This window comes from Haliaeetus albicilla, chromosome 9 (assembly GCF_947461875.1).
Source record: "Haliaeetus albicilla chromosome 9, bHalAlb1.1, whole genome shotgun sequence".
Lineage (NCBI taxonomy): Eukaryota > Metazoa > Chordata > Aves > Accipitriformes > Accipitridae > Haliaeetus > Haliaeetus albicilla.
The window spans coordinates 18,694,077-18,718,164 of NC_091491.1; the positions used below are offsets into that span (position 1 = coordinate 18,694,077).

Below are 24,088 nucleotides of genomic sequence, written 5' to 3' on the forward strand. Positions count from 1 at the left end.
AGACTTATGTCTAAGGAACTAAGTAACTGTTTCCTGTAAAAAGTCAGGAATTTCCTGTCTGAAAGCATAGTAAAGCAAGGTTTTCAATGCTCACGTCGCTTAACTTGATAATAGTTAGGCCCTTAATTGACTTAAGGATTTTCTTCCTGGGTGCTAGAGAAAGCAGCCTTTATGGTAGGATTTTTTTCCACTATGAAATATTTTTTTATTGGGCCATTATTCATCATTGTATTGTGCTCACTTTAAACTTCTATGCCTTTAACTATAACACAAAGAGGATTGCTGTGTGATACAATGAGTGATAAATTGCTGTTAGGGAAGTTTATTGATTTATATTCTGTGGATGATTGCTATATGACATTCTTATTAGATAATAGAATACTTTCTATAGATTTCCTGAGATGATAAATAAAATGAGGATTGAGACAACATCACAGTGCCTGCAGGTCATGTTAAGGGTGAGGTGGTCTCTCTGCTTTGAAGAAAAGAGGCATAGATAGTTAAGAGGAGCGCAAATGCACCAGTAGCAGCAGCAGAGGGTCTGGAAGTCCCTTCCTGAAAGACCTTCCTGGAAGTCTTGCGGCTTTGTGTCCAAACAACGTACAAAAGAAGACAGAAGGAGGTGGATAAGGAACTGTTCTCTCTGCAACCTGTTTTCTGGGGGCAGCACATAACGTTAACGCAGCTTCTAGCAATGTTATCTTCAGGCCTGTATCTCTTCTCCTCCTGCAGAAAGGAATCAGTGCTAAGAAAGGTGATAGAGGCAGCAGAAGCAGGGCAGTAGCACAAAATTGTGAAGAGGTTGAGTCTGATGATTAGAAGAAAGAAAATTTGGCACCATGTCCTAATGGAGAGTGCTCAGGGTCTACAATTGCCAAAAGGCAGTTTTCTTTTTAAAAGACTGGTTTTGCTGAACAGATTTTTTACAGACCAATGGGGAAGCCAGTCTAAAACATATTTAGGAATCCTGTCTTTTTGTTTCTGAACAATAGTTTGGTGCCATAGAGTTGCAAATAAACTCATCTATTCTAAATACATACTGTCCTAATTTCTGCTAATTTAAAATATCTTTTATATAGCATTTTTCAAAAGCTTCATGAGTAATTAAAAATAATAAAAGGAGGTCAGTGGTAGTTTACTAACCCACTAATTCTCGTAACTCAACATTAGGAGGTGGCAGTTCATTGCTAACAATGCTACCGTTGTCTAAGTCCTTCTAGGCAAAGAACCAGAAAATGTTTCCAAGCTAATTGGGAGCTACATGAAGCACTCATTCTTTTAACACATGTAGCATCCCATCAGAAATCACAGTGACTAACAGTGCATTTATTAATAGAAGTGGCCTCAAAGACTAAACAATTCAGCTGATTTGAGCACTGTGATTCTTGGGCCAAAGTCTGTGCCCACTCTATCCCACAGACATGCTAGCATGAAGAAACTATGAGATGGCTGGGCAGTGAAGCAGATTGCGAAAAGCGGATGTGAAAGGATGGTGCATGGCCTGTGCACCATAGGGAGCAGCGCTTTTCAGCAAATCACTGCATGAAGTCAGAAGTGACCAGTGGATTTACAATTACAGTTAATGCTCCATGATCCGTGGGCAGTTACTCAGATTGTGGATTAAGCAGACTGTGTACACAGGGCTAGCTAAGGTGCCTCACAAAGTAAATGTGTGGGAACATGCTGTGTCTGATACGCTCTCCCAGAATGTAGGTTTGTCTGGGTTTCTTAGCTGCTATAGCAGGCCAGGCCAGATGGAAGCTCTTCCATGCAAAAAACATTTGGTCCTATTGCAGTGCCCTCCTGAGAGCCCATTATTATCTATGTTTTTTCCACTATCCAGGTCTTCCCGGCCCAAATAATGGAGAGCTGTCAGCACTTGAAGAAATCTATGCTTCATAGGAACACAGAAACAGCTGTTGTGTCGGCTGGGGAGGATCAACTGTCTTGCATACTGCCTGCATATCCTGGGCATATGCAGTAAAGAGGTATGGGATCTTGAGAAGTATAACAAAAGAAGTGCCTAGAAGATAGCTAGGTTGTTGCCAATGTTTCACTTGTAGGTTTCCCAGATACCAGTACTTCATAAAAATCTTCATTGCTCTTTTTAAGATTATACAGGTTGCAACATTCCTTTAACTTCCTTCCTCTGTGTCAGCTCAGCTACAGTAACTGTAGCTCAGTGCAGGAGATCTGGCCACCACCTCCATTTTGGAATCATAACAGTGGCTTCCTGAATTGCCAAAAGGGCCATCTGGTATACAACATTCATCCTGCTCAAGCCACGTGGTGCTGGCTTGCAGGGGACTGTGTTTCTCCCTTTGCTGATTGCTCATTGCTGGCTTGCTTGGTTCTCAGTACAGGTGAAGAGTAACCAAGCTGTTCTTTTATGGTTGTCTCCTGCCCTTATCCCCTAGGCCTTTTCTGTGTGGCAATAGTGAAGTATGTAGTTTTAGAGTGCATTCCTACAGAAGACTGGTTGTACCTTGCAAGAATTTACCTCTATAGCTTGAAGTATATAACCAGGGTAAATGTAATGATTTATTATTCACTGTTGACTTTCAGCATAAATATTTTTATGTTTGCTAGATGAAAAATCATAATTATGGTCTATGTCCAGTCAGGTGATTTATGTACATTCGTTTGAATTGCCTCACTTTCCGTTCCTTTTGGTAGACTGTAAGGTATAACATTAGGTAAAGAAATGGAGAAACTGGTTGTTACTCTTTTTTTTCTTTTCTTTTTTTTTTTTTTCCCCCAGCACTGTCTGACACTGGGGGCAACTTGGAAGTTCAATCATCTGTCTATAGAGAAGCCAAAATACATCTGAGGTCACTCTGCTACTCAGGATTAGGCCAATAATAGTTAGTATCCAATAAGAGTTACTGCAATTATAGACTTTTTCATTTTTACTTTAGCAAATACAGGAAGATAGCATACCTTCTGACATAGGTCACATTTCAGCTCAGGAAAGAATCCTACCCTGCTGATCTGGGGAGATAGAACACAGCTCAGTGCAGCATGGTTCACATGATGGGGATTAGTGAAACTGATTTCTGAGGAAATCCCACAGTTATTAAAAGCAGTATCCTATCAATTTAATTTGGTCAAAAATCAAAATTCTTAATGGTGTTTACTGGTTGTTAGGCTGAAAATTAGCTACAGGATTTGGCCTTGCAAAAATACAGGTTTCCTAAAACATAATTAAGGCATAGAGAGAAACAACAGAATGGGAATAGTGTTACAGTAGACAATGGTGACTGATAAGTGGTAGAACCAAGCTAGAAAGAAGATGCTTTTATTGGAAGGTGACTAAAAGGGTAGAATCTTCCTTTTCTGATCATGAAATCTAGAATTTTGGGGGGGCTCAGAAGTACACTGCAGAGCAGCAGTTTGCAGTTTGGGGTTCTGAGGTGGTTACAGGTCTATAAACGTTAGTAGCAAAACAATGGAGAAAATAAAGAGAAAAACACATCTTTCCAAGAAAACAAACAAAAAGGAGGAAAATGGAGGTAAAGTATGACCAATATTTAGGTTAAATGAAAGTTGCCTGGTCTCTGGACTTCTCTTAAAAGCCTGCTTCATCTTTGGATTTTTTTTAATATTTCAAAGACTAAATGACCCTTTAATCAATTAAGTTTGAAACATGCTGCAATAGACTATTCTTATTTGGGAAACAATAAGCTGCCCCAGTGTTTTATGTTTGTCTAGTTTGATGGCTATTTGACTGATCCACTGTGGGCCAAGGGCATTGCAGTTTATATAAATTGATGGGTACAGTATCTTTACCTTTGATAATATAAAATGTGTAAAGTTCAGAGGTCAAGGGAGCAATAGAGAGAATTCTTCCTTTTAGTGTCTCTACATATGTTTATCTCTATACAATCTCATAACATAAAGTCTTCATGTTTCTATCATTTGCATCATACAGCCCTCAATCAGCAATAAATGTCATTTTTAAATGAACCTCATCAATTAATTTGTGTTTCAAGGACTGCACTCAAACATACAGTCTAGCTGTCATGTCCTTTAATAAACACTGAAGGGAAAACTAACATACCTTTCTCTAACAGTAAAATTATTTATTAGTTTTATTACATGATTTTTAAAGTAAAATAGCTTTTGAATTGTGAAAAAAAGCTAAGGGCATTTTTAAATTTGTAAGTATGATTCATTAGGTGTTCCAAAATTGACAGATTATAGTTGAAGAGTACTTTTGAGAGATGAGATGATTCAAGCACTATCTTGTTATTGATTGAAACTTTAAGAAATCTAGCGAAGAAAGCCTTAAATTGCAACCCTGCTGTTTCCTGGCATCTTTTTGCTATCTCAGTAGCAAACTAATTCCAAATACCTAATCACTCTAGCAAACTAACCTAACCAACCTTGCCCCGATCAGATAGACTCACTGTAAAAACATTCATTTGTTACTCAGGAAGCTGTGAACTTGGGGTTTTTGCAAGATGTATATTGTAGGTGGTTAGACCACCATCTTAATTATAAATGGGTTGCAGGGAGTTGGTTGCTATAGCAACAGTCTACTTAGTGCTTTTTTCAGAGCAAAACCCAACTTGCCTGTATGTTCAAGGGAAGACAGAATGGATGAGGAAAGGAGATTGAGCTTCTATTTCTCCAAGAGCCACAAATTGCAGCATCCTCTATTTACACGGACGGGAGAACTGCTCCTTTTCCTCAATGGTTTTCCTGCCACTGACAAGCCCCATCTGATGTTTGTGTAAAATACAACCGTCCCTTATTTCAGAAATACAACTGCACCAGGGTTAATTAAGGCTAACACCCAATCAAATATTTCCTAAAAGTGCAGCTGAAAACAGAGGGCACAATCTCTCTTGAAAAGCTGGAGCAGTGAAAATTTCTGAGGCAGTGTTTTGTCTAGCATCTCCTGCTGTAAATAATGCTCTCTCTCCATCCTTCCTGAAGTCAGATAGAATTTGTTTTGCCTTTGATTTCTCTGCAAACATCTCCCTGGTTGGGTATCACAGCCCGGAAGCCACCCTGGCTTGATTTTTTTTCCCCTCTGTTGGCTGTGAGATGGAAAAACCTAACAAAGTGGTTGGGGCGGGGGCACACACACACACACACACACACACACAAACACAAGTCCTTACTCCTGCCGAATCTTAGGTTGTGATTCTCCCATCTCTGTGTCCTTCAGTCACGGTCCACGCCTCTATTAATGTGACCAAAGCACAGAGCCCAAGGCTTAGTTCTGTGGCTGCTGTTGGAGTTAAACAGAGCTTGCAGCCATGACACTGTAGGTGCTGTGCAAGCCTGTCTGCTCTCATAGTGTGCTGAGCACTCGATTTTCATTTTGTGCATAATTATTTACAACATGCTGCAGGTTGGGATCCTGTAGAGTCAGCACATTTCCTTTGCAGAATGAAATGGGGAGGAGGAGAGGAGCCCATGATAGCAAAGGCCCAGTGCTAAATTATGGCATTGCTTCCTTTTTGAAAAATTCCTTTCCCAGCTTTCACCACTGCTTCAGACTCAGCCAGTGAGGCAAGGATGCAGGGATCTTATGAGTCTGGGGAGGAAGCTGCCTGCCTGAAGAGGGGTTTTCAGGCTCTTGAGAGTGGTCAGGATTGTCTGGGAGGGGTAAAGAGCTGCAAGGATGTGTCAGCTTGGCAGGCATGTGGGAAAGAGAAAAGGCTTTTGAAGTAGGTTTGGTCACCCAGAGGGAGCAGAAGGAATGTACAGCATGTGAGAGGAAAGAGTTGAGCCCGTTTGGGGAAAGTTAGAGGGAAAGTTGTCATGAAAGGAAGAAGAGGTAGATTTGGAAAGTATCACAGTTAGAGAGGACTAATAAAGAGGAGATGGGGCAATAGAGTCTCCATTTTCCTACCTTGATCTCTGTTGTGAAATGAGAATCGTTCAATCAGAAATAAAGACAAAGAGGACTTTCCTTTTTCTTGGATCTCCAGTAATCTTCCCTGTATCTTGACCTGCGGACTGACAGTTTCCGCTTGGATGATATAATACCTCAAAGGAGAGGATAGCTGATTGTGGGAAGAGAGAAACTTGCTGGCTGCAATATCATGGTATCATTTGTGCAGTTGTCACCACTGGGTGCCACTATCATTAAATGCCACAAGATCTTTTAAGCTTTACCTGAATAGGCCTGCCACGGTGCATGTAGAGAGAGGCTTAGATTTAATGCCTTACTCCATAGGAAAAGTCTAACATACAGTATTTTTTTGCTTCTCTATCCTGAGCTGTATCGCTGTCCAAGAACTACGCATGTCTTTCTCACCTTCAAATGTAAATGAGATCCAGTCCCCATGATTTGAATGGCATAAGAAACCCACCACACCAGATGTATACAGTCTAGCCTTTCTTGAAGATCTGACAAGGAGAGATTGCTTAAAACAGAACAGCCTTCCATAAGACCTGATGGGAAACTGTTCATTTTGGACATTTCCTTAAAAGAGTGCAGGCTTCCTCTGCTATTGTGCATGAGTACTAGCTCATGACAACAGTGCTTCATGCCTTTCACTGTGATGGTCAAATTTTTTGCTCTTACTTTAGCAAGATTTAAAATGTTTTGGTTTGGGGTTTTGGGGTTTATTTGTTTGTTTGTTTGGGTTTTTTTGAGAAAAATGCATCAAATCTATTGGTGCTGAGGATTTCTGTGCTTTTTATCTCCCTGGACTATTGGTCTTTGTTTACACAGAGACCCCAGACTTACATACTGATGCGTGGCCTCTGCTGTGAATATACAATCACAACAGTGTCCATAATCTCCCAAGTGTTGCCAGGCCACAAAAGGGACAGTGCCTGTTTTGGAGACAAATAGATATCAGAAAAGGAGGAAATTCAAAAGGAGTACTTTGGAAGTTTTGCAAAGCAAAATTGATACATACAGCACAATAGACATCAGATTTTAAGAGGTGTGTAAAAGACACACCAAACAAACTAAACATTCATAACATAAATTAGAAGGCTTTGGAGTTCATATGCTTAAGTGAGTTTGGAAAAGGGAGCGCTAAACACAGACGTCCAGGAGGAGCCACGGTCTAGTTCAAAGACTGCTGGTTGCCAGAAGATAGGAGGTTGGTTATTTCAGGTTTTAAAATTCTCCATTTGCCCTGTTTCTGACACTCCTTTTCCAAGCACCTACTGCAGCCTATTGGCAGAGGTAGGATGCAGTGTTGTTTGGAGGACTCTGGTTCTGCCCCTCTCTGCATGTTCTGGTGGCAGGAACAGAACTAGGGATTTTACACTTCAGGTCGAAAAAAGCTGAGGTTACCAGGCTCTCCTCTTACTCTTTTTTATTTGCTGGCTGGTGAGTATGAATGCCATCAGATTTGTATAGCGCATTGTCGAGCTGAGCATCTGCTTTGCATTCAGTGTCTCCATGACTGTACTCCAGATAGGGCAAGATTCTCCTGTTTGAATGAAGAAGCCTGCTCTATAACTGGACACTAGTCTCTCGCTTCCCCCTTCTTCCCACCCTTATGCCTTCCTGGCCAACACAGCAAAACAGAAGTGAAGCAGGTTTTCTTCAGAATGGCAACAACTGATTCATCCCTTCATTTAAACAAATGGGGTCATATTTGGCCCAATCCCATGCAAATAATTAAAAGGTCTTCTATAGCCAAAACCTGACTTGTATTTTTGCAGTTAAATGTCAGGCAAGACACCAATCCTCTGAATAAGCAGATAATTTGTTTGCTTTGTGCCTTGACTTCTCCCCATTTGTCATACAGAGGCACTGTGTTTATATCCTATGTCCTGTCCATCAGCCCATGCTGCTGTCCACAGAAACTGTTTTCCTTTTTTTTTCCACTCCATTGCCATCCCCCTGAAAATCCAAAATTCAAGGCTGAAGGAGACTGGGAGCCAAGTTCTGCTCTCAGGGTTAAATCTGGGAATCGTTCCCCTAGCTTCAAATTTATGCTGGTGCAATGAAGATGAGAATTTAGCTTTCTGTACTGTTGTCAACAGGGGAAAAATAGAGTCCCTATAAGACTGTATCCATGGAAACCATTCTACTGCAATAGCGAGTAAAGCAGCAAATCAGATTCCTCAGTTTTAAAATGAAACATATCTAACAACATTATAGTGCATCTGCAATGTAAGAGATCATCTGTGCTGATAACTGTGTTGAAAAACCCTTCTCTAGCAAATAAGCTGCAAAGAGCATTTCTTCTTCCTTGTAGAATTCTGATTTTGGGTAGAGTAAGCATTGATGAGAAAGTCCCATGAAGACAGTACAGTGAGACAGAGCCAAGTCCAGAAGCAACAGTGTTTAATGAAGGAGAAAATTGTTTAATTTAGCATTTAGTCCAAGTATCTGGGCACACGGTGACTAACACTCAAATGTATTCGCAGAGGCAGTGGCCTGTCACCTCTGTCTCCCTGCTCTTTGCTTCTGTGGTACCATATGTGACAAACAGTACATTTGTAATTTGTGATGCATTTATCTGAACAGGAGCATGTGTGTATGTGCTTGTGTGTGTGTACACGTGTGGCTGGTGGACTGTCAGATGAGATTTCACTATCTGGTTGAGTGCAAGATGATCTGGGCAACTCACATTATAAAGGTGTATGTTTCAGAACCAGAGGCATTTCCACTGCATAAAATGTGCTGGCTGTCTCTGTACTTTATTGTTTTTACATTTCATCATGTGAGACTTTAGAGAGGACCTCTTTGCTATGCCAGGGAGGAAGCATGGAAATATATGGATTTCTTACCCCAGGCTTTGAATGTGTTACCATATTCTTTCCCTGCTGTGTGCAGAGGGATTCTGCCTTTATTTTTTCACTTATTAAGGCATCTCTCTGGCCATTTTGAGAAATAATACCATAGTTTATCAGACAATTGCCTATATGCAGATGAGGCTGCATTGTGCTTTTCTTTTTTTATCAAATCCAAATACTGCAGTCTGCCTTCCCTATGCCTGGCAGATAGAGAAATATCTGTCTGGGAGAAATGCAACCTTATTTAAGACAGAAGGAATAAAGTTGAACCAGGAGGGAATAAAAAGCATTACAGAAATTGCCTAGACTGCAAGTAGCCCTTCAGCTGGTGAGAATCAGATACACATTCCTCTATCACTTTGCAGTGTCTAGGCTGTATTTTATCTGCTTCTGAATCCCAGTTCCTTGATAACAGCAGTCATGTATGCCATACTGTCTTCTTTTATCTAGAGCTGCCCTATCTGTTATGGCAATCCCTCTTTGATTGACAGTTATCTATTTTTTTCTGACCTGAGGGCAAGCTTATTGCAATGCACTCCTTTTAGTGCTATCACTGAAACACATCCAAAAGCTTCAACTGGTGCATAATGTGGTGGTTCAACATTTGAATGACGTGAGCACATATTGTTGGGAGCACATGTGGGTTTTGTTGCTCTGCCACATCTACCAGTTAACTGAAGATGCACTTCAAACCATGTTAAGTAGTAGAAATGGCTCAGTGGTCTGAAACACTGTTGTTTGCAGCGTGTGCTTTGTTTTGCCTGTGTCCAGTTGCTGTGACATGCAGTGTTGTCTGTCTGTTCGGTCATTTCCAGAGATTTTAAAGGTCAGGAAAAGATATCCCAATACACTGCTCTAGGACAGTGTTCCCTTGTTGAGGATGAAGAGTTTCCTGCTGGAAAACATCTGGTCAAAAAGCCCCAACTTCTGCAGTTTGGTTTCTGTGGTCCATGAATATTCAAATCTAGGAATCTCCCATATTCAGGGATGGACTGCATACACTTCCTAAGTCCTAGCCTTTCGATAGTGAAAAATGAAAGTTATGCCTTTCATTGCACTTCCTACTGGTAATTTCCACCTTCTACATAACCCTTCTATACCCCCATGTAAGGGTGCCATTTGCTACTGAGGTTCCTTTACCATCAGAGTTCAAATTCCTGGTTGTCCTGGTTTCAGCTGGGATAGAGTTAATTTTCTTTCTAGTATAGTGTTATGTCTTGGATTCAGTATGAGAAGAATGTTGATAACAGACTGATGTTTTCAGTTGTTGCTGAGTAGTGTTTATACTAAGTCAAGGACTTCTCAGCTTCTCATGCCCAGCCAGCAAGAAGGCTGGAGGGATGCAAGGAGTTGGGAGGGGACACAGCCAGGGCAGCTGACCCAAACTGGCCAAAGGGGTATTCTATATCATGTGATGTCATGCCCAGTATATAAACCGGGGGGGAGTTGGCCTGGGGAGACAGCTTCTCGGAAACTAACTGGGCATCGGTCGGCAAGTGGTAAGCAATTGCATTGTGCATCACTTGTTCTGTATATTCCAATCTTTTTATTATTGTTATTATTATCATTATTAGCGTCTTCCTTTCTGTTCTGTTAAACTGTTCTTATCTCAACCCACAAGTTTTACCTTTTTCCTTCTGATTCTCTCCCCCATCCCACTGGGGAGGGGGGGTGGGGTGGCGCTGCGTGGTGCTTAGTTGCTGGCTGGGGTTAAACCACGACACTGGTGAGCACAGATATGAGGCATTTGCAAATTTCTCTCTAAAAAGCCAGGGAAGGGAGAAACGGAGAAGGAGCTGGAACTGACACTTCTTGTACTATTCTTCATCACAGTTGTGTGTCTGTGTTCAGCAGGTTAGAGAAGCCCTGGAGACCAGGCATGGCTCAGGGCAACCCTGCACACTAGTTGGAGCAGAAAGGATGAGCTCATTTGTTACTGTGGATACTAGGACATGTGGAGATGGGGTGACAAAACCTGGAGATTTTAATGGCTTTTGATATCAGCTTTTCCTCTGCCCTGTGATAAATAGCAAGAAAGTTGGCCTTCTCCTTTCCAGCTCCTCCAGCTCAGGCCTGGGAGTCCATGGGAGGAGCAGGGGCTCCATTGGAGCTGCTTATGAAGCATTTGTTCTGAGGGACAAAGCAGGAGCTGCTTCTGATCTGCCACTTCTCTCACAGCTCCCGAGTGTGGCATTTTAAAACAGTAAACCTTGGAGCATTCTTCAGGTATAAGCTCTTGGGGTTTGCACAGTCACGTCCAGCATAGGAGTGTTTCTCGATGATGTCTGTCTCCCTGGATTCAGAGGTGAAACCATGTTTGTGTGTTGCCTTTCTTACACTACCAGCCCCATGATTAGGCAAAGATCCTGAGTCACCTTCAAAAAAAATTAAAATTTCCAGCAAACCTGTAGGCCATCTGTTAATGTGGGGAAGCAAGAAGATACTGGGTAGGAAAACTCAGTCACAATGGCAGTCTATATCGGTCATCACAGCCATTTCTTTTAACCATGTTAAATGCCATTTAATTATTGTCTAAATTCCTTTTCTGTAAGAAATTGTAACGAACGGCAAGCCTGTAGTGAAATGATTCCTTGAAATGAGACCGTTCCTCAAAGTCACTTTATGAATATGAAAATCCCATCTATATTTTAAAATGCCATTCATTTTACTGTTAGAGAAACCTCTATCAAAAATCAGCAGATCCCTTCTGGAAAAAACTTGAATTGTCTTCTCTCTGGAACTCAGGTGATAGCATGTGAACTGCGCCACATTCCTGACATTGCAGGTATTATCAGTGCTGACACATGGTGGCATACAGCAGCTGCCATTTGATACAATGCACTAGAAAGTGCCCTGAGTCCAGTAATGTCTACCTGCGATATGTCTTGTACAGTATAAAGATACAGTCTGTTACCATTTCTGACAGTCACGGCAGCTGTGACTCCCTTCTCTGTTTCTACCGGAAAGCGACTCCTCAAAATTAGAATCCCTTTGCATTCCTAGCCTGTGAAGGCAGAGATATTCTTAGCAGTACCCTGTGGATTAATATTCACAACAAACTAAAAATACCAGGACAATGCATACATTGATCTGCTGTTCTAATCCTAAAAAGCTTTGCTTAGCACTGGTTTCTTACATACACTAGCTGTGACCACAAACCTTTCCTTGCCTGTACTGAATTTTTATTTTCAGAAATAATCTAAAAGACGCAAGTTGTTCTAAGAACTATGGTGTATCCTCAAATAGCAAGTTCTGCCCAAAAATCTGGTGACACAAAAAGGTGGCTTGTTAGTCAGCATTGTTTGCAGCATTGTTTGCAACAAAAATGGAAAAAACCCAAATCACTTCTTTCATGAGAGGAAGACCTAGTTCACCGATGAACAGGTTATAACTAAACGATCTGTTAGTAAAGGGTATTGAAAACTGACAGTCTCTGGCTCTTAACTTAATGCAGACCCCTGAAAAATATCCCGCCCTGCAATGGGAGACTTGTTAGGGGGGAAGGGCACTTTCACAAAGATGTAAATAGCAAAGTGGGTGGCTGAAACTCCCAAGACTGGAAAATGTAAGAGTGATTTTGCCTCATGCAGAGAGAAACACTGTCCTTTTTAGTTTGTGCTGCTTGGTAAGCCTTTAGAGATGACCAGAAAGCAGTCACACTGCTGTGAGCAACAAGAGCCAGAGAAGTGTTGTGTTCCCTGGGTCCCTCCATTCAATAATGAGCTGTTCTTTAATTCTCTATCCTGGCCCTTGCTGCAGCCTCCTCTTCATCTTCCACCACCTCTAAAGGCTCCTTCTCAGAGTGCCAAGGCTGGGCAGAGTCCAGCCAATCTGTCAGATTTGGCAGGGCACATGATAGAGAATTCACACAAGTTTTTTACTTCTACAACAGTTTCCTCTCAGCAACTGGAGGTCAGAGGATTTCTCAGCTGGCATGGAGTTAGAGCAGTCTGTACAGAGAGTATCTGCTCTGGCCTAAAGCCTTGTGTGACAGGAAAATCTGAACCAGAACAATCAATGGCTGTGTACTTGATCAGCTCTTTCTGTTTTACAGCAGAGGTGTTTCTTACTCTATGTCAGAGACCAAATTCTGGATCTTCCTATTCTATGTAAGTGTGGCTCAAGGATTTTCAAAAGTTTGAGGTACAACACAGACCCTATAATCCCTCTTCCCTCTACAAGGCATGTAGAGCATGCCTTGGCTTCAGCTCTTGCTCTGCCACAGCGCAGTTTGGCCAGAGACCAACCATATCTGCTGGAGAGAGACTTCAGGCTTACAAAAAGGAAGAACGTTGTTTTGGTACGCTTAGCAGCAGCAGCATAGTATTGTGGGCTTTCCCTTGCGCTTGAGGGTGCACCATATGTATGGAACCGCGGGACAGAGTATGTCTGTCTGCCCTGTGACTTAACATTGCAGATCTCTGGCTTTCTCGTGTGACCCTCTGCGTGGCAGCTCACCCATCAGGACTCCAGTTGAGAGCTCTGTGTAATACCCAGTTAACACTCCAGAGGGGAAGCAGGGCATAATTTTTATGTTGTCATTACGTAGCAAGAGGATTTAATGACCTGGTAGTGAGGGATCTGAGCTGAATGCTGCCAGCAGTCTGTGGCCAGGCAGCCATATCCATTCTGCTGTTCCAAATGTGGCAGATCCTGGAGTGGAAGAAGAAAAAATTTTCCCTGCTTCCGCTGGTGTGAAAACTGCTGCACCTGGGTGGAAGATGGGGCTTCAACCTTTGCATGGGACTTGTAAGACTCAGTGAATGTGATACGTCCTATATATGGCCCCTGGTCTGGGCAATTGTGTAATTTAAATTCTGATTACTCTTAACTACGACGCTGAAGTGTAGGTTAAGAACAATGAAACTGGAAAACTGAGGAATTCTGAGTATATATCAGACTCCACTGCCATAAGTGTCCCTCTGTGAAAAGGGGACAGAAGTTACCGATTTCACATTTAATTTCAGACTTCCCATAAGCACTGACCTTCTCAATGCAGGTGTGTTACTGGTGGCTCCTCCCTGTCACTGCTGTGTCCAGGGTCACTGCCTCTGGATGAGGGGACAGAGTGGTCCCTCCAGCCAGGCCCTTGCAGGGGGTCTCTGCATAACTCCACCGCCCTGGGCTGCACTGCTTGACTTCCTTAGGCTGCAGCGAGTCAGCCAGAGAGACGGTGCTGTATGAAGCTTGTGAAAACGTAGCAGGTATGTCTGAGCAGGCAGAGTTAAAGAGAGGTAAAAATGTTGGTCTACTAAGAGTTGTAGCAGGGGCAGAGCCACTTGGACTGAGATCAAATGTAAAGTCTTTTAAATAGGAGAGCGCTTGATTATTTAGCTGGGCATATTCAAAATTTATCTTGCTTCTAGTGACCTCATCTAGGATTTTTGCTGTACATTTCTGATCTTCAAAGCAAATTTGCTCTCCATTTTTCTTCAAATGATAAAGACTGCTGGATTGGAAGCTTGTCTCATAGTTGTATTGGTTTGTGCTAGGAATACTGGAGTATTCTGGATTTTGGGCAATGCAGTTGCATTCATTTTGCAACAATAACTTCGTTTTGCACTGAGACATCTTACAAATGATATTGTTCATTTCATTCCCAATGCATTTGTCTTCCAGGTGCTTGTTTTCATAGCTGATTTTTAATGATGCCACTTGTGTTACACAGCGCTCTAAGAGCTGCGCTATGTTAGTGCTGCTGTCCGTTGGTGTGGGGCTAACGTAGCTCTGTAAGCGTCTGAGAGTAAGAGGCTGTAGCGGTTTGTCACAGGAAATAGAGAGAGAGTGATACATTGATTTATTTCTGTCCTCCCTCTCAAGGGGATCCAAGAGTGAGGTTGCAGCAGTCTTGTAGGAGTAACATGATTCTACTTCATGATTATCGTCCGACGAAAGGTTTTCAGAGCTCTGGGAGCCACTCTGTCTGTTCAGCTTTTCTGGCAGTGGGTTTTTATCTCCAGATGTCTCACACCCTTCTGAAATTGTCACCTTCTCATTCTCAGTTGAAGATGTCTGCACATTGCTTCTGTTAGCCTGTGATTGTGGTGCATAACTTGATGCTCTGGTGGTTTCTACAGTCCCAGGCACTGTAGATGAATCCTTGTGGTGACTCTCTTCCCTTCCTTGGAAATCCAAATTAGATGTGTTAGGGCAAGAGTCCAGGCTGTGGTCTCTTTCATCAATGTTTACTGAAGAGGCCTGGGTTGCATGTTTGGTTTCATCCAAAGACACAAGGAGGTTAAATGTATTAGATTCTTCCTTGCTTGGTTTTTCCTGCTGAGCTTCTGCGCTTACTTTCTGCTCTGGACTGGAGTTTGGCAGGATTAAAGAATCATTATACTTTTCTGGCTGTGATTGAGGACTCTGAAGAGAGTCAGGGGAGGAAAGAAGTCCCGAGTGTTTTCGCAGCCAGTTTATTATCCCCATGGTCAGTGAAAGCTCAGTATCGCAGAGCTTTAGCAAACATTCTTTGCCTTTCCATGTGCTGTGGAAAAAACCCTGGCTGATAATGTCTAGAGCTGGTTGGGAAGCCATGTTCTCCTCAGCTCCAACATGAAAGCTGTAAATGGACAAAGGGATTTCAATGGCTTGTTCTGAAATGCTTTCAGATGTGCACAAGTCATCGTCTAGGACTGGGTTTATTTTGACTTCATTTGGGTCATAGAAGAGCTCATAAAGAGCATCTCCGCTGTAGCTGTCTCTTGGGAATCTACCTGGGACCCCAGGGGTCTGAGCTTCCTTCATTTCATCATCTTGTCCAGGAGAGAATGAATCATAGTAACCTTCATCACTTGTGGATGTGGATTCCTGGTTGTCACTTTTTGGCGTTCCTGTTTCTGTGGAGCTTTCTTTGGAATTGTCACCATGTTTATCCAGTGAGACTTGGGGGTCTGTCACAGATGCAGCAGCCTGGCTTCTAGCCTTTTCCATGTCAGGACCAGGTATCTTCAGTAACTTCTTATCAAACAGAGCACTCTGGTGTAGCCTCACCGATTTGTTGATGTTGTCCCAAAACTTTGCAAATTCAACAGTCTCATTCTGGCCAGGAGAGGCCAGCTGCTCCACACCCCCTTGGAAAGAGCCCATGACAGGGCTGTCTTTGTGCTTGCTTCGTCTCAGCAGAACTTCTTTGCTGTTCTCCAACTCCAGGTGAGCAGAGCTCTCATCAGCAAAGATTTCCCCACAGCCAGTGAGGGAGTCAAAGCTTTTCAGCGAGGCGACATCTTCACACAGGGTGTTGCAGCAGTCATAGGAAGAGTCAGACTGCAGTTCACTGTCTGAGCAGTCTTGTGACAAGCAATCAGCTGCAAATGTTTCTCCCGTTTTGAAAAGAGACTTTGCAAGACGCCGAGACGACTCAGTCTTGCAGCGTGGAGAGGACAAATTTTTGTCCTTCTCAACCAGGAACGTGAGGTTGTCTGGTTTATTTTTTTTTATATGAAATATATCTCTGAGCCCTTTCTTAGATCTCTTGAGGGAAATCCTCTTCCTGGGAATGGTTTTTGCAACAGCTGGTACAAAAGGCATCTGTGGCACAAAGTTCCTGTAATCAATCATCTGACTGCTGCATGCAGACTGGCTGGGGCTGACCACACACTCTTTCTTACTGCTGGAGATGGACATCCCCGAAAAGCTGATGCTATTGACGAGGCGCCCCTTACCCTTTCCAGAAAAACCTTCCTCACAAGCCCTGCTGCTGGGGCTGCACTGCTCTGTTTTGTCTGCCTCAGTAACACAGTCATGGGTTTTACTCTTCCTTACAAGTTTGTAGGACCCAGATGATTTTTCCAGGCTGTTGTCACCAGCTCCATTCCTTGCTGCTCTGGTAGAAAATCTGTAGTTCTTGTGCGTGGCCAAACATGCCAGCTGGACTTCAGCTACGCTTTGGTTTCCCTCCGGAGCTGCCTTTTTATCTTTCCCGGTGTCGTCTTTGTTAATAGGAACTGTGTGCACTGGTGGCACTTTCTCATGTTGCACACTGGATTTTATGAAGGTCTTTCCTCTCTTGAGCTCCATACTGCTTCCTCACATCTGTTTCTGTAAAGAAAACAGCAGAATAAAGATATTGTGAGTTTGGTGGCTAGCACTTGTAAACTTTGCAAACAACTGGAGAACAAAGGGATGGATATTAAGTATTATACAATTGGTTTTGTTTGTCACCAGAAATTTCCGTCACTGAGTCATGGTATTGCATGAGAAACAGATCAAGTGAACCTGAAGGTATGTTGGCAATGTCTGGAAGATCTAGCAAGGAGAAGACAGTACACATTATGGGTTGGTAGCTGAGGCTCAGAGAACATTTTGTCTGTTAGAAATGAGAGGGTTTGGATTTAGGATTATGACTGCAGGATGGCTTTTAACAAGATAGAGGTCCTATTCTGAAAGTAGAAGAGGCATCAATGAAAAGCAATGCCTGAGGAACTTTTAACATGCAAGTGTGTGCATCAGGGGAGGCAGCAGTTCATAAATCTGTACCTTTGAGGAGGACAAAGAGCTTAAGGTGGGAAATCTCCTGAGAAAATGGATCAAACATTTGACACATGATGCTCGCTTTATAATAAAATAATCCTTACCTGTGAATAGAAAATCCATAAACCTTGGTACTATCCTGGGAAGCATGCTGAAACTGAATTACTGTTTTTGCTTCCTCCTGAGCATAATGTATAATTTTCTGCACTACTATTTTTATTGTAAAAAGTAAAAAATGCCACTTTGAAAATCACTGTTAATTATGACAGAAGTGTCATTGCCGATTTACAAACACTGGTGTAGTACACTGAGCCATTGACACATTGAATCTCCATTGTGCATTCATTAGTTATTTCTAAAAATACTCTATTACCTGTATCAATGCCAATTTTGGTCTCTGCCTATGTGGTTTAGTATTGAATCTGTTTTATGTTTTCATATATCTCATTAGTCATTAATTATTTTAGCCATGACACTTTCAGTTTTCCAGCAGTTATTTCATGGACACATCTGATCCTTTCCCACCTTATCTCAACTTGAATATTGAGTAAGTCAATGGGCTTTACATAAAGGTAGATCAGGGAAGAAGCAAGCACTTCCTAGAAGCTGTTAGAGAAACCAGATTTTTACTGGATGGGGAGCAGGACAAAACCTCCAAGTCCTATTCTTGAAAGAATGTGCTTGGATTCTTTCCTTAATGAGACCTCAGTTAATGATTTCTCTTGTTTTGAATTATTTAGACGTAACTAAAACCCCTTGGAGCCATTGAACTCTGCAACACACACAAACAACACAGTGCTATCTCTAGCACTCCTTGACAAACCATATGTAACAGCTCTGATGAAATGAATAATTACCAATACTCCCTTGAGAACAATCTCAGATCAGATCCATGGATCCAGACCTGCACTCAGTACAAAAACAGCCTCGGAGATTTTAAATTCAGTACCAAGCCTAGCCTTTGTACACTCTTAAAGTACAACGTAAAGCAGTCTTTAGTCTACCTTGCACTATAAGAGCTGTACATAGCCTCCAGTGGCTTTCCAGTTGCCAGGGCTTGCTGGGAACTGCAACGCTCTGACCAACACCTCACAAGATACGGGTCTGTGTATCTGGGAGTTGTCTCACCTGCAGCACTTCTCCAGCACATGGATCAGTGATGACAGCCTGTTTCTCATGCAAGCTGAAACTAGCAGGTGATTAACGATATTTAGAACTAAATGTAGGTCAGTGACAAAAGGTAGAAAACATAAGGGTAAAGTGGGGATATTCAACATCAGGAGTATGGATGCTATGGAAAACATGGTGGGTGGTGATAGATGGGCATCAGTATGTTTGAGATGTTGGCACATTTATTTGCATTTGGGGCTGCATGTGAGTATTGCAGAGCATTCTTAATGAAAAGCAGCAAACATTTTACTACACTGTCAGGTATCTGGAGTTCACTGATGCTGCAGGAAACTTGTTTTGCATATTTAGAAATAGGTCACTGGGACATGATTACACTCCTTTTCTGAAAAGCAAGGTGTGATTGAGAAGAAATGCAGTGCACGGAACTCCAGCAGAGTTGTGAAAAGAGTCAGGAACAGCTGATGCAAGACTAATGATTAATATCCCAAAAATAAAGTGTCTGATATCTCAGTCCTTAGCAATTGTAGAATTAGGTACTTTGTCCCTGTGGCTGCTGAGGAGTTCCTTAGAGGTGTGTGGCATCACAAATGCTAGTGTTATAACAATGTTATGTAGGACTCTTTGAAGTCCTACAGCTGTTTCTGCCCATTCTGAGTATTAAGCAAGGGTCATTTTTGTAGGAAATTGCATACTTAGGAAGTTTTTCTGTAGATGCATTAAAAAGGCTTTAGAGGTGGATTTGTTTTACTGTCAAGTATGAAACTTATTAAAGCTTAGAATTCAGGATGTCATTAGATAATCTTCTCAATAAAGAAATCTTTGATCTGAATTGTATCTCCTTGATAAGAAACACAGTGGACTACCAGTTTGATAACTGGGTCTAGAAACTTCAAGGCTTGTTCTTTTTTTTATACATTAGATGAACAGTTTTAACATGAAAGCCCAAATGTCCTGAATAATATCTGTACTGAGAATATATGTAGTATAATAATGTAAGATACACTGATGGTAGCCCATGCTACCTTTCCAGTTTCCTCTGATGAGGAAAAACGTTAAGTTAGGTGTTGTTTTCTTGGGGGTTTTTTAGATCTACTATACATATAATCACTAACTTTGTATTCTAATTGTTTAATGCCTCTATTTAATCCCATATATTATTTTTTTCGTTTTCCCCCAGGATTCATGCCAGACTACTTAGTATCTAGTTCGTTGTGTCATCCTGCTTATTCTGTTTTAACACTGGCACAGCTTCAGGAATCTTCCCCATTAAAAATGTTATTAAAAATGAACACCAAGAAAGGGAAGATGTCCTCAGTCAACTCTTTGAGGGCTCTTAAGGGCAGACTACTAGAGCCTGCAGGTTTTTTTAAATATTTGTCTCAGGTGCTGTTTTGTAACTTCCCATACTATGAGTTCCTCTTCATCCTCATATGATATAAATTATCAATGAGCTTCTTTCCAAATATAGAACAGAAATATTTATGGGATGCCACTCTCTTTCTGTATCTATTAATATTTTTAGCACTTTTGGTTGTAATGGTCTATACCATTATACCTTTTTTTCTTTCTGCAGGGACACAAGTTATATTTCTAACCCCAGAAGCTGTACCAGTGAAGTTAGAAACAGATTAAAGTGCTGTAAGGGAAAGTCACTCTCCAGTGGTTATGTAAAGCTAATCAAAATTCTGTGAAAAATTATTCTAGGCATTTAAAAAATGGTACATCTTCTCTGGGATTTCTCGACCCATGCACTCAGCTACACTATTGCCTGTGTCTCTCTGCTCCTTTTTAATTATTATCTTGGACTTAACTTGCAGCGTATCTCTTCTTCCACAGGAATAAAGGGTATATGAGGGACTGATTTTGACCTTTGCAAAGGAAATATATTTTGCAATTAAAAATCACTGTAAAGAACAGAAACTTGTGGAAACTAGCAGTCAGTCTACCAAGGCTGGGTTGTTCTGTTTTCAACAAGCTCTGGATGTTTTCTTCGTTAATGTTACTTGATGTCTTTTTTTAATATCTGAGAAATTATTTATGGAACACACATTTAAATGGAGGACATCCTTGAATCTTATACTGTCATTTACAATGATCTTAGGTGCAGCAGTGTTGAGACTTCCCATCTACAGTAAACAGTACTTTTATCTGTCTTGATCATAGCAGCTGCTCACTTTTAGGATTTCACAAGTGTCTAAGCAGGCAATGAGATCCAGATTTGGGGCTTATAGTATAATGGAAATAAGGTTTTGGGTTAAATTTGGATAATATTGCTCATAAAGTACAGGGATACTTCATGCTCAAACATATACCATCTGTGCAGGGTGTCTGACAGCCTTTTCATAAAAACAGAAGGTTTTACTGTGTCTGTAATTCATCTAAAAGTAAATAAAAGTTTTGGAATGGGAAGGTGAACACATTTCTGTGGACTGAGGAGACTTGGTTTTAGGACAGCCAAAGAAATTGCTTATAGTTTTGGGTTATGAGGACCTCAACAAGACTGAGTTAGGTAACTGTTCTGGTTAATAAGAGCCATATTCAGATGGCCTAAATTCTACCTAAGTCCAGGTCAACAGACAAGGAGGCCAAAGAGGGGTGCAGTGGAGCTGGACTGGATATTCATTAGGAAGCAGGAGGAAAACGGGTGTAGGCAGGATTCAAACAGTCCAAATATTGTCTTTGTCATGTGGGTTAGAGAAGAGAGGGGTCACACTTGCCTCTGGCCATGGCCCCCAAAGCTTTCTGCCAGGCTGAGCTGTCTACAATTTTCCCTCTCTGGAGGAATGGGGGAAGACTTGCTTTGGGTTTGGGGCTAGTATCAAAGTTATTAGCTTATATCTTACTAGCTTCTCTCACAGTTGAAAGATTTGTTTAGGTTATCTTCAAAGAAAAGGTAAAAGAGGTTGTGCTTTAATGTGTCAGTAGCTAAAATAGCAGTCCTCTTGGATGTAACTCTAGGAAGATCATCCTACTGGGAAAGTAGAAGTATCTGCTTCAGTGAGGTTGCATGGTTAGAAATAATACTGTTATGAAGAGGGAATTTAGATGAACTCTCTGGCTTCAGCAAGTTTGGCTCAAAATTACTTTTGCTTAAGTACGAAAAAATATAATTAAGATTCACTTATTCCAAAATCTTATCAGCTGTCTGGCTTGGACACTCTTACTTGCTTGTTTGCTGTGTAATTTATCTGTAATTGTCTCTCTCAGAGATAGAAATAAGTGAAATCCAAAATACAGTTGTTATGCAGGGGAGATAGGAGCGCTCTTTCTGCTTGTTTACATTTAGATCATTCTTAAAATTGGCAGGTTGTGGAGAAGGTACCTTGCTGTCTCTTGCTAAGCAGAATTCTGCATGCCACTTGGAGTCTTAATTTCACCTCCTTGCAAGCATTTTCCTTTTATTAAATTAAAGAGTTGATAAACATTGCATGCTCTTTTAGGTTTTTTAATTTAAAAAAAGAAGGGAAAAGCTCTATTTGGACTGCTTTTATGTTTTAGGGTATAAGTTTGGAGTGAGTCCAAAATCCCTTTTCCACAAGTGGCTTCATATCAACCAGACTTAAGATCCTGAGTATCAGAGCTACCTTTGAAAATGTTACCCCTGCTTTCCAAACAAAAATGGTAGCATAATTAAATTTCCTGAAAATATATATCTGGTTTGGGTATTTGAACATGCATTATGCTTAAAATGGATGTACTTTATGAACATGCGTTATGCTTAAAATGGATGTACTTTAAGATGACATGTTTTTTAAAATATTTCTTGAGAAATTGTATAATAGGAAAGGGAAAAAGAACGGAGCACTTCGGCAGGCTCTCCCTTCCTATGCCTAGTTAACCTCAGGAGGATTTTTCTGGGTACCAGTTGGAAGTCCTAAAATGCAAAAACAAGCAAGCATGAGTTGGTGAGAGCCGCAGCTACTTTTAAAGTCAGTGGACAATACTAATTTTTAATGCTTAGGATCTAATCAATTAGCAATGCATAAAGAACAGCTGGTGCTCCCAGTAAAGGGGGGGGGGGGTGTATTTCTGGAATAAGACTGTTTGTTTACAGTCAAAAACCTTAACTCTCTATCTCAGAAGATAAAAGTTAATAAAGGAAATACTTACTAATAATCATGAGCATATATTCTATTCTGTTAATTTGATTTTTCATTACAAAGCAGTAAAATGCTTCCTTGTTAGAGGGTAGGGATATGCTGTCTGCAGTTATTGTAACACTGTTTCTAGTAAGCAAATAAACATAACATTTCTTAGGGTGGAAACCAAAGAGGGTTTTAAAGCAAGGCTCATCTTTTTACTTAATCTGATTACCCTGCTAGTATCTCATCTCCATTAGAAAACAGAAAAAACAGGGTGGAAAGGATGGAGGATGTAATCAGGGACAGTCATGATTCAGGAAACAGATTGTTTATTTTTAAAGATGCCTGTGTGACACACAAACCTGCACTGAGATCGTGCCTCTTTTTAGGAGTACTCCTCTCATCATCATTAGTGGCTGTATCTTATCATTCCCCTTAATCATTTGTCTCTCTTGGGTAACCGAGGATGCCTAATTATTTGCATATACATTTAGGTCAGGCAATGGCTTTCTCACGAAGAACCAGCAAAAAGGACATTGGTGTGTTTTTCTTCAACCTTAATTCCTCTGAGCACACGAAGTAGGATCTTACACTCCCCAGCAGAATACTAGAAGGATGTGTAGTTAAATGCTTAATCTTATTAGCAATGTGCTATAGAGAAGCCTGAACCTTCCTTTAAGCCCTGCCAACTGTTCCCTGGAGCTCAGGATTTTTCATAGTAAAATTAACCACTTTTCTACTCCCAGCATACTGTCCTGCTGTGTGCGACAGGAGGGATCCCTGGGGGAACAGCAGCACCCACTGCTTCCCCCAGCCCTGCATGGGGTGTGCAGCAGGGCGGAAGGAGGCTGAGACCATGACAATAGGAGGTTCCTTCTCTGACAAAAACCTCTGCACCCCTCACTCAGTTTTCTTCTATGCCTGAAGCTGAAATAAATGTAACTGCTTGAAATGTTCCAATTACACCGTGTAAGAGGGCAGCATAAACTCCTGCACAGGGAGCTATCGAATCATAACTCTATTGCTAGGAGAAGACAGCTGAGCAGAAATGTTTGCTGTGTACCTGAGAAGGAACAGGGCATTTTTTACTTACCCTGACCAGCAGTCTGTTGGTACCAAACAGCAAACAGCAAACTGTTAATGCTGTCAGCTTTGGCTGTTTTCAGTAATTTATTGCTTTAAAAGGAGACAGGATATGCATTTATATAAATACAGGCACACACTTGTCAGATGTATGGAAAAATAAGTAAAAAACCATGCTTCAAAAATGAGCAGTCATCCCAAAATAATAGTCCCTCGGAGTTGCTCTGAGTGTCAGAGCAAAGGACATGCCATTGCACCAGACCAAACAAGAAGGCAGATCACAAAAATTCTACTCACCATGTTTTATCACTGAGCAGAAATCCTCTGTCTCCTAGCCTTGCTACTGAGGCTGGTCTTTATCCAGAGGCTCCTGTGATGCTTTTCAGATTCTGAGGGGCTGGACCACTGCTGCTCTCCAGTGTTACTCTCCACCCCCTGTCTTTTCCTCCTCCTTCTTCCTTCATCCCCACCCCCTCATTCCTCCTGCTTGTAGCTTTTTCATACCTTACATAGATTCTAGGCTTCAACACATAGCTTGATTTAGGAAAGATGCTTATTTCAGCCATCTGCATGATACCATGGAAATGCCTCCATTGCTA

General features: G+C 41.5%; 1 protein-coding gene across 3 annotated transcripts in view; it reads right to left on the reverse strand.

Annotated features, from left to right (window-relative positions):
* Positions 1 to 24,088, reverse strand: part of AMER3 (APC membrane recruitment protein 3) — a 43,248-nt gene extending 19,160 nt beyond the window's left edge. The window contains exons 1-3 of one of the 3 annotated variants that reach the window (XM_069791981.1): positions 23,787 to 24,088; positions 13,711 to 16,761; positions 2,940 to 2,991 (exon numbers count right to left, since the gene is read on the reverse strand). In XM_069791981.1, the coding sequence (XP_069648082.1) occupies positions 13,729 to 16,740 (3,012 nt within the window). In that variant the 5' untranslated portion in view covers positions 16,741 to 16,761; positions 23,787 to 24,088 and the 3' untranslated portion in view covers positions 2,940 to 2,991; positions 13,711 to 13,728. Of the gene's footprint in view, positions 1 to 2,939; positions 2,992 to 6,356; positions 6,799 to 13,710; positions 16,762 to 23,786 lie in introns of those variants that run through there. The other 2 variants (XM_069791980.1, XM_069791979.1) reach the window with 2 other exon arrangements.